This window comes from Colletes gigas, unplaced genomic scaffold (assembly GCF_013123115.1).
Source record: "Colletes gigas isolate AHSC1104 unplaced genomic scaffold, ASM1312311v1 Colletes_gigas_Sc00027, whole genome shotgun sequence".
NCBI lineage: Eukaryota > Metazoa > Arthropoda > Insecta > Hymenoptera > Colletidae > Colletes > Colletes gigas.
Genome location: NW_025106656.1, coordinates 1,537,693 through 1,550,264, shown reverse-complemented (window position 1 = coordinate 1,550,264; position 12,572 = coordinate 1,537,693). Strand labels below are relative to the sequence as shown.

The 12,572-nt window shown below is 36.9% G+C and overlaps 2 protein-coding genes across 6 annotated transcripts; both read right to left on the bottom strand.

Moving 5' to 3' along the window:
• Positions 1-172: 172 nt before the first annotated feature.
• Positions 173-10,876, bottom strand: LOC122401756 (GRB10-interacting GYF protein 2-like). 3 transcript variants are annotated; one of them, XM_043404099.1, is made up of 16 exons: positions 10,804-10,876; positions 9,971-10,015; positions 9,663-9,894; positions 8,600-8,770; positions 8,184-8,385; positions 7,454-7,667; positions 6,336-7,329; positions 5,020-5,370; positions 4,588-4,899; positions 4,342-4,434; positions 3,861-4,264; positions 3,577-3,778; positions 3,297-3,503; positions 2,718-3,123; positions 2,292-2,521; positions 173-2,055 (listed from the first exon to the last, which is right to left on the bottom strand). In XM_043404099.1, the coding sequence occupies exons 2-16, from the start codon at positions 10,000-10,002 to the stop codon at positions 1,930-1,932; spliced, it is 4,176 nt and encodes a 1,391-aa protein (XP_043260034.1). In that variant the 5' UTR covers positions 10,003-10,015; positions 10,804-10,876; the 3' UTR covers positions 173-1,929. The 3 variants fall into 3 exon arrangements, with proteins under 3 accessions (XP_043260034.1, XP_043260033.1, XP_043260032.1); XM_043404098.1 differs by having other exon boundaries at positions 3,303-3,503; XM_043404097.1 differs by lacking the exon at positions 10,804-10,876 and adding an exon at positions 10,635-10,729.
• Positions 10,877-11,283: 407 nt separating this feature from the next.
• On the bottom strand, positions 11,284-12,304 carry LOC122401702 (transcription initiation factor TFIID subunit 10-like). 3 transcript variants are annotated; one of them, XM_043404013.1, is made up of 4 exons: positions 12,089-12,304; positions 11,848-11,997; positions 11,712-11,776; positions 11,284-11,619 (listed from the first exon to the last, which is right to left on the bottom strand). In XM_043404013.1, the coding sequence occupies exons 2-4, from the start codon at positions 11,962-11,964 to the stop codon at positions 11,418-11,420; spliced, it is 384 nt and encodes a 127-aa protein (XP_043259948.1). In that variant the 5' UTR covers positions 11,965-11,997; positions 12,089-12,304; the 3' UTR covers positions 11,284-11,417. The 3 variants fall into 3 exon arrangements, with proteins under 3 accessions (XP_043259948.1, XP_043259949.1, XP_043259947.1); XM_043404014.1 differs by having other exon boundaries at positions 11,848-11,974; XM_043404012.1 differs by having other exon boundaries at positions 11,848-12,304.
• Between the last annotated feature and the right edge of the window lie 268 nt (positions 12,305-12,572).

The following is a 12,572-nucleotide window of genomic DNA, read 5'->3' as shown; positions in this document are numbered from 1 at the left end:
CAAATTACCTTTTAAATGTATGAAATTTTTGATGCTCCAAAAATAATGAATAAAAAAAAATGAAAAGGCTAAATTGAAAATATAATAATATTTATTTTTATTACGTTGTACGTTAGATACAATAATAATAATAATAATATTAATACAATATCAATCAATTATTTGTTTTCGCCTATTTAATTATCCTTGCATTACTGTACATTTATCTATTTATACATAAATCTTTCACGTAAGGGTCTGATCTTCTGCTAAGGACACTCTTGTTTTTTGTACTAAGAAGAAGATCAATAAACCTTATTAACAACCATTATAATTATTAAGAGCGGTCAGATCTGTCGCAACATTTTCCGCGCTTACGAACAGAGTATTCGTGTCGTTTTTTTTTATTTTCCTTTAGTCTAAATATTCTTAAGTCTGATTAAAAAAAGAAATGAAAAAATGAATGTTTTCAAACGTGCTAAAATTCTTTCCTTTGACTTCCCGTATCAGATGAGGTGGGGCTTGTACATAACATGTACACTTACAATTAAAATTTTAAAAAAGATTCTGCTTTTTAAATATTGCATTAATGAAATCTTACATAAATTCTTCGTTCAGCGGTTATCGGTTTAGATTGACCTTAGGTATTATTATAAGTATATGCCGACGAGAGTGAGATCTACACGTAGGCACACGCAGTGATCAATCCGGAACTTTCTTATGTGCTATGTAAGTTTCTCGAAGTCGACAATACATCGTTTCTAAACATTAGACGAGCTTACTTTCATATTCTTCATTTTTTCATTCTGCAGCAAAACAGGAGAATGGAAGTTCGTTTTTTCCCTTTATCGTACTATATGCAAGTACTATTTTTTTTTTTTTTTTGCTTTCTTTTCTTTTACGTCAGTGTATTTAAAGCGTTAAGAAAGTACAAGAGGTTTTCACTTCCCTTGTAAATGTCACTGCCACTGAGACAATTACAGTTGCCTTTAATAAGTATCTTTCGTTTTCCTCTCGGCTATATAATACAATACAATTGTCGCTTATATTCGTTCAGTCAAAATATTTTAATTGCTCTTATAAAACAGCTGATAAATCGGTCAAAAAAGGAATTTTTAATGTATTAAACATAAGTTATAATAATCGTCATTCTTCAAAACACAGCAATGAGAAGTATCTATGGTAAAGATCGTATTAACGCGATGTTGCGATATATATAGTAAAACATACTCGGTGCGTTCGGTATAGTCCAACCGCCGATGCACACCCACATAAACACTGTGTTTGACTGATGTCCAATCGATCAGGTGCACGCATATTTAACAAATTTGTTGTCGTCACTGAATACTTTTTTTTTTTTTACTTTTCGTTTGTGAGCACATACTGCTTTCAACTGCGATGTTTCCGCGTGTATGAGTTATCGATCGGCATATTACCTTTGTCGCGACGAATAATGATGAAATATTACAAAATGTATTCAATAATGTGTGTGTCTGTGTGTGTGGTGTTGTGTGTGTACGTATGTATACCTCGCAAATAGGAGAAGATGAGTGTGTCGTCTTGCATCTGTAAGGTATTTCTTTTCATTTGAGTTAATTATGTACAATAGAGTTCTTTCTCTTAAAGAGTGTCTTTCAGTTCCGTTTTAAGATGGAAATAATGCCACGCTGTGAAAATTGGTGTCCTAAGGCGCCCATTAATGCTCGAGTAAAGAATAGAACGAGAAACCAAGTTTTATCCTTATCACGCATAATGATACAAAAATCTTGTGTATGTGTAAATATATATATGTACGTATATATATACGTTTTTTTTATAGCGAAGTACTCGTAACAGGTTCCTTAGAACTGTAATTTGGCATCTACAATAAATAAATAACGAACCGTATTTGTCGGGCCAAGCGTCGCACGATTTCCATATGGTACCGGTCAGAACTATTCCGGGATCAATTCAAACACCTTCGCCATAATCGCGATCACCTACGTTGATGCGATCGGGCGCTGCGGTAACACTAAAGCCAAGGATCCTATTATCAACTTTGTACATTTTTCCTTTCTTTGGCTTTTTCGACTTCCCCTGAAAAATCGTTAAATTTAACTTTTAAAAATCTACATATATTTGTTAACTTATAAGGAAAGTGCAAAACCTTCATATCATCGATTTAATCTTGCACTCCCCTTCTTAAATACAGGATGAATCATCAGAGTCAGGATGTTGCAAAACAAAATTCGTATTGAACAATGTAATTATAACTGGTACTATCGAAATGATTTCAGTTGCATAGACCATTGATATTATTTATTTAACGATACCTTCACTTCCTGAAATTCCGCGGGTGCATTGGGATTAACAGCGGGTGCCGGTTTGCACAGGTCATCAGCTTGAGCTTGAGGTCGCTGGGCCGATCGCCATTTGCTACGTTTCTCTAAAAATTGCTTAGCAAATTCTGAATTCCGTTTGTCATCACCGAGGTAATCTCGTACGTATTCCTTCACCTCGTACGCTGACTCAATGTCTCGCAGGAAACCAACGAACGTGGGAACTGTGAATATAATGTATCCACGAGTGAAATCATAACAAACAAAATCAAAGGGGTAATGATGAGATAGATATGGTTTCAGTCGATACCAGTTAAGAAAGTACCATTATTTATTAACTCAAATTGCTTAAATATTACTGGTATGTATCGTATCGATCCCGTCACCACGAAGGGGGAAAGAAATTTCAGTGCAACTTACTGTCCACGGTCACCTGTAAACCACTCAGAGCTTTGTTGCACCATTGCGTGAAGTCGTCAGTCTTGGCAGTGTTCTGTTCAAACAATTTCTTTACCAGCTCCTCCTCCCTTTTATTTTTGCTCTTACTCGCCTTGTTACTTTGTTGCTGTAACTGGTTGGTCGTAGGAGCTTTTGTAGTTGCAGCTAGTTTAACTGGTTGCTTTGTGGTCGTAGAAGACTTGATCGGCGTGGGATCGTCCCAGAAACCACTGGTGCCACTATTGCTGGACCAAGCTTGACCACTACTGGACGTGCTTGAATTGGCCCAGTTCAAACACTGAGACGCAGTGCCCCAAATCCCGGCACTCTGCAACAGGCTTGCCGATTCTTTCTGGCCTGCCTTTTCTTGCCGTTCCCTTTCTTGTTGCTGAAGGATTAACAATAATAATCAGCGACGTGTCATTATCGTTCGATAATAATCACTGACCGATTATTAAATTTTTATAACGAAATCTCGAAGTAAATAAAAATTATTAATACTCTGCAATCCACCAAACAATGATTATACGAAATTTAAGTATAGAGAAAAGTTATAAGTACCTTTACCTTGGCGATGCGCTCCTGCTCTTCCTGCTGGATCTGCGCGAGATTCTTCACTTGCAGAGGCTTGATGGAGGCGGTAGCCTTCTCCGCCCACTTAAACTGCAATCTTTTAGAAGAATCGGCCACTGACGCTTCTTGAGCCGCTTCCATGACCTTCTGCTGAGCCAGCTGCTGTTGCATCATTTGTTGAAATCGTTGTTCCTCCTGCAATGGAATTTCTTGATTCAATGTACTGTCCACACGGATTAATAACACTTTGAAGGTAATTCTCACGCACAGCTTTCTTTTCTCGCTCGAGTCTCTGGATATCAGCAAAGGAAGCAGCAGGAGTAGCAGGAGCCGATGCACGAGGTGCCTGCGCCCAGGGTGCCTTAGTACTTTCTTGTAATTTACGAAGTGCTTCCGCCTCTCGTCGTCTTTGTTCCGCTCGACGAGCTTGTTCTTCTACTTCGGCTTGCTTACGCGCCTCTGCTTCTTTTCTGCAGCAACGAAAGTATATAATTGTATAAATATTTGAGAAATAGTTTACTTATACATAATTGTACGATAATAAGTCCATACCGCATTCGTTCTTCCTCTTGCTTCCGCTTTTCTTCCTCTTTCTTTTGTTTTTCTTCCTGTTTTTTAAGTTCATCTCTTCTATGCTTCTCCTCTTCCAGCTTTTTTCGTGAATTCTCTTCTTCTTGCTTCCGCCTCTCCTCTCGTTTCTTCTCCTCCTCCTTACGTTTCTTTTCTTCTTTCTTTTTCCGTTCTTCTTCCTGTTTACGCTTCTCCTCGTCTTTCCGTTTCTTTTCCTCTTCCTTCTTCTTCCGTTCTTCATCTTTCCGTTTTGCTTCTTCCGCTTGTCTGGCTTGTTCTTCCTTTTTCCGCTTCTCATTCTCTTCCTCGGCCTGTCGTTGTAATTCCTCTTGCTTTCTCAATTTCTCTTTTTTCCTATCTTCCTGTAGCCTAAGATTTTGTTCTTCCTGTAATATATAAACGTTTTAATTCTCTGTTCTATTTTACGAATAATCATGATTAATTTACTTCACGACCCACTCACCAATATCTGTTGTTCAGTCTTTATTTCCTTAGTATGTAAATCCCATAACGAGGCAGCCAATTGACCAGGAGGTACTGCAGGTATAGGTCCAACCTGTAAAATTTCGGATATTACTAAAAAGGACATGACATATAGACGTCGCTATATAACTTTATAAAAACGTTATACTTAATAACAAAAATATCAAACAGCATGGGTAAAAAATTCAGAATGGCACCGAAAGTGTTAAAATAAATTAGTATATACCTGTGCTAGCCAATTCTGTGCATTAAATTGTGGATTTATTTGTGGTGGAGGCTGGGGCCAAACAGTATCCATATGGGGCGTTTGTGGATGACCGTTAGCATTGACATTGAGCTGCCGTAACAAAGATTTTATGGGATTGTCTTCTTGCATTGCAGGTGGCGCAGAATTAATACTAGTTTGCTGAATTCCAGGTATATTCTGCACACCACCCATCTGCTGTATAAGTTGCTGTATGGGATCCACCGCAGGTGGATGGGGAGGAGTAGTAGGATGTGAATTTGACGGCAAATGAGTCTCTGGCTGCGTTTTAGCCTGTAAATAAACGTATCGTAAAAATGTGATATTATGGATATAGAGTCAAAATTTGACATTAAATATAGTAGACAAATGTTATGCGATTCAGTACTAAAACGTCCTACGTTTTGCACGAACCTGTTGCATTTGGGAGAAAAGTTGCATGACAGGATTTGAAGCTTGAGATGGAAGGTGTGGTACAAACGGGTTCGTAGAGATTGGCACCTCTGGGACCTCGGAATCTTGAAAAACATATTGAAAGATCAATTGATTCTGTTCGACAGGGCTCAGTGTCGCCCAGTGCTCGGACTGAGACAACTTTGCTATAGCCGAAGCCCGCATTTGTCTGAGGAGTAATTGTTGATTTTGTAGCAACCGCACTTGCTGGTATTGAAGCAGAAGAAGTGGGTCTTCTATACCAGCTTTTGGTAGCGTGGATATGCCAGCAGGTACTGTGTTAGGAACAGAAGATATTACCTGATCCGTTAACTGAAATAAGAAGGAACAAAAATAAACCTCTCTATATATATCCAATTCTGGTAAATTCTAGTTTCGTTAAAGGGTCTTTCTACCTTGTTGGATAAACAAAATCAATTCTTTATTAATAATATTTTCTACAATTTTGAAGTATTAAACATCCTCCTGCGGAGTTAGGTCAATTTCAATCAATACTATTTCATGTCAGAATTGAGATAAATACGTTATAAATGTATTCGTAAAGTTTTAACATTGAGACCTTCACAACACTTTAAATGAATATTAACAAATTTCCAAGGAAGCAAGAACGGTTCATACGAACGAGAAAGAAGTTTAAACAAGTTTTCGAGGAAGAAAAGGATACTACATAACGCTGAAATAGCTTAATTAATTATGAATCAAAAAATGTTAAATATCAGGGTTTCGACATGGCCAGATTATTAGCCAGATTCGAATCTCATTGAAAATCTTTAGGGAATAATTTCAAGAGAAGTTTGACAATTACAAGCAGTATAACTCTGTTTCTGAATTATGGGAAAAAGCAAATGAAGCGTGGGCGACATCCATTGAAATAGAAACTTACGAAGTGTGATTCTATCGATGCTTTTTTCGATTATATTTTTGACGTAATGATGTAAAATTAATTCTAAACTTAAGGGATTAAAAAGAAATTATTAAGTATGACCTATATTTTCGGCCAACAAGGTAAAAATTCCTCTTAAACCAGTGCTGTCCAGCGTAAGAGCCCCTGACGCCTGGTTCCCCTTCCAACCTTTCTTTCGCGCAGCATACGTTTAGTCGTCAAGGTAACTACGCGATGTTAAAGAGACGACCATGATAGGCTAGTAGTTAGCAGACACCATGCATGAGACATTTACTACATTCGTCCACGTTTCATTATCATGTTAACAACAATTGAATCCCGAGAGATACCTTTGGACAGCACTGTTTTAATAAAAAAAACTACAGAAAGATACCTTTAAGGGAGGAATAGAAGGCCCAGGCGTAAATGGTATTCTACCGCAGATCTTCATCAACTCCCCTAACGTGGTGTACCGCTCGTCACAGGTTCTCCTTACCATCAATCCTGCGGTGAAGTAACCGGCTTTACACCATTCCGCCATTTCGCTTGCTAAGAATGGACCCTGAACTTCACCCTGTGGATCACGGTAAAACCATTTCTCCTGTCCATTTGTAGATGGAACTGTGGATGATTGGTTACCAATGGAAGGCGGTACACTGGCAGTTTTCTCCCTATGACTCTCTTCGTCCGCCATCAATTTGGCCACTAACGCGTTCGCCTCTTCCTTCATTCTATCCAAATCGTCGTCGTTCTTCTTCCTTGCGTTTTCTGTCCCCGGACAGTGCACGACGGTCTTTTGAGGTTCTGTTTGCAACGGGACCTGCGTTTTCGTAACGGGATCGATCGGTTCCACCTTCGCCGCCTCCGTTTCTACCTCTTCCTTGACCTGCGTTTTACTGGGAGATTTATTATTTTCCGAATCGACTGGCGGTATTTTCTCAGTCTCGCTTTGTTCCGTACTTATTGTTACTGTGCTTCTCTTCTGAATGGTCTCAGTCGATGTCGACGTCGACGTATTAGCAGGCATGATGCCATCCGTCGTCGTGACAGACGCTTTCGTCGGAGAACTGTTTCTCCTTTCCCTTTCAACGGTCTCGTCTTTATCGAGTGGATTTAACGACTTCAGCCTTTTCTTACTGATTGTACTAGGTGTATTGCTGGAAACGCGACTCGTTGTTTGCCCCTGAGTCGAGCTATAAGATAAAGGTTTTCCACTACCAAGCTTCGTTGTACTAGTAGCACTTCCCTCGGAAACACGTCGAGTCCTTGATTCTTGAGTACCACCCGCACTAATCACTCCATCCTCGTCGTCGTCCGAATACATTCCGCCATGGAACGCACCCGAAGCATCGAAACTTCCACCGCTTTCGCTGGGATTTTCAGTGGCCCTGGAATGAATTTCAATTGAACATTTCAATATTATATCGGTTTCGGTATAGCTTTTATATAATACCGATATCAAGTCCCTACCCGCGACATTTTAACAATCGTTACATGACTCATAAGACGCACCATTCAGGAAGATTATCATGATTGTTGTCATGATGATTTGACTCCCAAGTGCGCGCGACGCGAGTAGGGGGGTGATGACTTGAATCGTGTGGAGCTCTGTGATTTCCACGATGTTCCCATCTCCCGCCACTATTCCGACCTTCTTCACCTTCACCTTCGCTTCTATCTAATCTATCCCTATCCATACTTCCACCTTCGCGCCAACTGCTTCTACCTAAAAGTAATATTTATTTTACCGATGACATAGTTCTTGTTTAACCCTTTCACGCGTACAACCATACATGTACGGCCGGGCTCTGATATATACCAAGTAGCGTACAGCCAGAGTTATTCTGGCCAAATTAGGAAGTGGTACTCATTAGAAGTATACTATGAAGTGTACACGTATGAGTATAACTACCGCAAATATAAACGCATTTTGAAGTGTACCACACAATAAAAGATTTTTAACACTTTGGAAACAAATATTCATCTGACACAGTACATTATAGTTTGGTTATCTTAATGCGTTATTGCATAATAATATAACAAATTTTCAGATTCCATGTTCATCGAAAACTAAATGAAATTCTCATTAATATTCGTATTTAAACATATAATTAAATATATATTCGATAAAAAGATTCTTACGTTACTAAACAAAATTTACTTAAAAACCGTGTGCATTTCCGAAAAAACACGCGTGAAAGGGTTAATCGAATCGCTTCGAAAATTTGTTATGTATATTCACCCCATTTACGCCAACCGTCGTCATCTTCTGTACTACCACGATAACGTCGCCAATTACCTTCCATAAGACAACCACCACTAGCCCCACGACTTATTTCCTTTCTAGGACTAGTAGAACCGTTCCACTCGGTCGGATCTATGGCCCCATTTCTTTCCGACCAACCGCGTTCACTTTGGGACCTATCGAACGGGCGGTTTCTTCCCTGGATATGAAACACAATCATTGATCAATTAAAACAGATGTACCACGTTTGTTCGTTTTAAAAAAATTATCAAGTTGAGTACTATATTTTTTTCGGCGATCAATGGTTTATTTTACCTACAAGATAGCTTAACCAATAATTGTCACTTTACAATTTAAACGCTACGTTCATATTTAATGTACCTTCCATCGAAGAAACAGTGTAAACTACGTACTTGGAACGATTGACTTTCGATTCGCGTACCATCTCCAGAATCGTCGAAACCAATTCCACGAGAATAATGAGACGAATACAAGCTACCTCTTCCACTCCTACCTCGCCCTCCGCGATCAACACTCCCGCCTCTTCCACGACTACTAATATTAATTCCTCCATTCCACATTCGCTGAAAAAATGCAATATGCGAACAATTAATTTATTCCGAGTTTAAAAAACAATTTGTGTTATCATTAAGTACATACTACTACTTAAACATGTACATGTAATACGAGTTTTCTGTACAAAGATTGTTAAATTTGTAACAAATGCATAGTAAGAAAAAACATGCAATAAAATGTAAAATGATAACAAAATAGTGATGATTATGTAAAGTATACAACAGTAGATAGGATAGTGCTATGAAGATCTAGCACAAGGGCTCCAGTATGTTATATTTTTAGATCCAAACTGACTTCACGAAACAGTGCTCAATATACAGGGTGGATTATTTAAATAGAAACAACAGAATATCTTGATAGTGTATAAATATATAAAAAAGTTATTTAGAACAAAGCAAAACTGTTTGAAAGAGCAAACATAGTGACCGGAAAAATATTTTCTGCTGTCATCTCTTTTAGATTTCAAAATCAAAAAATTTAATTATTTTCTTGAACAAAGCATGTATTGTATTAAGAAATTTCGGATGTCTTGAAGAGTATGGATTTTTTAAACACCTTTTTCTAATATTTTAATATACGGAATTACGAAAATTGGTTTATCTAAAAAATATGTATGGTTTAATTTAAAAAAAAAACTGATATTTAAAAATTTCGTAGAAATGATCTTTGAGAAATTTTTTAGTTTTACCATGTTTATCCCTTGAAATAGTCATTCTGAGCAATACAATTATTAAACAAGTATAATTATTATTTTAAATGATAAATAAACGATTATACAAAATATATCAATAATTTTTAAATCATATTTGTTTCCTTTAACAATCAGATTAGGTATTCTCTGAATATAGTGCTTTTTGGATGGGAGCATCAAACTCTATATGAGAATATATGTTTAATTACCGTTTCATCCTCTGTCATTTGTATAAGAGCCAAGGGAAGCTGAGTTTTCTCAACATATAATGTTGAAAAATTTGTCAATGGTTCAGGAGGTTTACAATTACGGTTAAACAGAACCAACATCTCTTCCCGCCCGTATCTATGTTCTGCTAATTGATAACGCGGGGTGGTTAAACTTGTAGTACCTCCACCACTTCCGCTACTATTGCAATTGTCTCCAGACAGATTGCGCAACCTGTATATTCATTGTACAATGTTAAAACATACAAATATGAAATGTCAAGTTATTGTATTACTAAAACATTACAAACCATTCTGGACCAAATTTCATAGAATCCGTCATGATAAGCTATTTGCTGAAAAAATAAAATCTTATTATATAAACATAGTCTTAATGTTCTATTTCATTATAGGAAGAAGAACGATGCAATGTGTGCTTAAATTGCTTTAAAATTATATTCAACAAAATAAAATCGGTAATTAAGAATTGAACACTATTAGACTGCTTGTGAAAAGAAAGAAACTGGTAAGAGAAATTTGTATCATGTACTTTGCAAATGGAAAAATTGTTTCTCTGTTTTGCAGAATTGCATGACAATGACTGCAGATGTGCAAAATTGCAGTTGATCGGTGCACCCGTGAAAAATCGTGTTGATGACTTTTACCTGTTGCTCAACGAAAATCGAACAAACCATGTGCATTAAACGCCGACACTGGTGACGGTGGCGAATGATATGTTATTTTCGAAAAGCAACTAAAATACATGAAAAAGAACGAGGCAAGAGTTCGATAGTGGAGCACGATAGACGTTAAGTAAAGTACTCGTCCGAAAGCTGTGATTCTTTTCAAGATCAATCAGCACCAGTGGTAATGCCACGCGGAAAAAGAGAAACGTAGAAGATGTGGATACTCTACGAGCATTCGGTTTAATGAAAATAGTACGCATTTATTTATACGACATGTTCCTAAACAGACCGATTTCCGTGAACCCAGGTGGTAACATTAACCAAACTTTTTTTTGCTCATGAACGTCATGAAAGTCCGTGAACGACGATTTATCTAAGGTGAATATTGCATCGATATTCCCGATCGCTCGCGGAACAACGGATAAGAGCAGAAATTGACCAATGAACCAGAGAAATACCTCACTGATCTTCGAAATTACTGAGGACAGCAATACAACACACCAATATGGCTGATGGTTTTTTTGGGAATAGAGCGCATGCGAGGATCATTGGTACACCTGAAGAAATCAAAAGTTACTAGAGAAACACCATCGTTCTTCTATCAATCAGCTGAAGAAAATTTGTTCTTTGATTTTTTTCTACAGTTTTATTTTATAAATTACATTACGGCACGACCGCTATGCTAGAAGCAGATGTACATTTTTAAAATCGATGATTTTATTTTTATTTACGGATAAATTAAACCTTAATTATGATATAAAAATCTACCCTTTTGAAACAATTATGGGAGTACATGTTTTACACGCATTTAAAAACTATAAAAGAGTAATGTCTTCGTACAGAAGGCTCTAAGATCGATTTCTAGAATGAAACGTAATGTATCTGAGCTTTTGTAATCTTGTGAAACCTATTGCACACAAACTTTGAGCTACATCAACTTTACAGTTTCATAAATATATTTTTATATTGTTATATAAAGTTACATTGATGTTTGAGGAAACTATTCTATATATATTTAAAGAAATGTTAAAGCAATAAATAAGATAAGAGAAAATAACATAGAACTTTGAAATTAAACGAAATAATGAGGCTTTTTAACAATAATGCCATATTCTGCTACTGCTGGTGTCAGATCTTCCATGGTCAATGTGTATCGTCTATCTTTTCCTTTTGTTTTTGTATTTTGATTAGCTCCACGTGTCTTGCAATGCTGCAGAGCATCGTTTGCTATTTCAGATATGAATTTTTGTGCTGTCAAAGAAACCAGACGTACTCTAAAATCAATGAAAACATTGTTATGAAAGAAATGCAGGATTCTAACAATTTCTTGATACTTTCTGAAATCTGTTTCTCATAGATTGCTTACATTCTTGGATCTGTTGTGTTGAAGCCAGCTGTATGTAAATAATGTTCACTAATTGCATCAGGTACCTGCATAAAAGGTCGTTTAAACATCGAAATAGTAGGTAAATAACAATGATTGTAACTTTTTATTTCACTACCGTGGGTGTGTAATCTTCAAGTTGCAGCAAAAAATCTGAAAGTGGTTGACCAGCTGTCTTTGTCTCTTCATTTGCTGTATACGTCGGTGGTGTTTCTCTTCCAAAATCTTCCGCCATTTTAGGTAACCTTTCTCACGAAAATATTAAAACCTTATATAAAAAATATTTAATTTACAATTCGTCGTCCGATGACCCTTCAAAATTTTGAAATTTAAATGACTTGTCACTGACAAGTTCTAACCTCAAAGCACTGTAGTTTTTTTAACAAATATACACAATTTTCTTGAGCATCAACAATGATAATTTTTTAGGAATGCTTGCAATTATTCGTTTAAAACGAATTAAAAGAATAATAACTGCGTCAACATATAAATAATAATATAGAAAAGACTGTGTACATAAAAACGTTTATTTAAAGCTGTTAGTACAGCTGCTGTACACTATACTAGCTAATACCAGCAGGGCCAGCAGGTAATGTAGGTACCAGTCTGGTAACCAGACTCTGGTTAGGTCTGGGTGGTACTACCAAATAATAATAGCTGAAGATTGGAGACCTCAACAAAATGCTAGGTGCAATTACCTTTTTCCTGGGGAATATATTATTCATTACGGTAGAGGTTGTCGCTACAAACTCACGAATCACCGCGGGATATTTAAAATAACACCAATATAAAAATTAATATTATAATTGTATACCTACAACCGAAATGGAACCATAAATACTT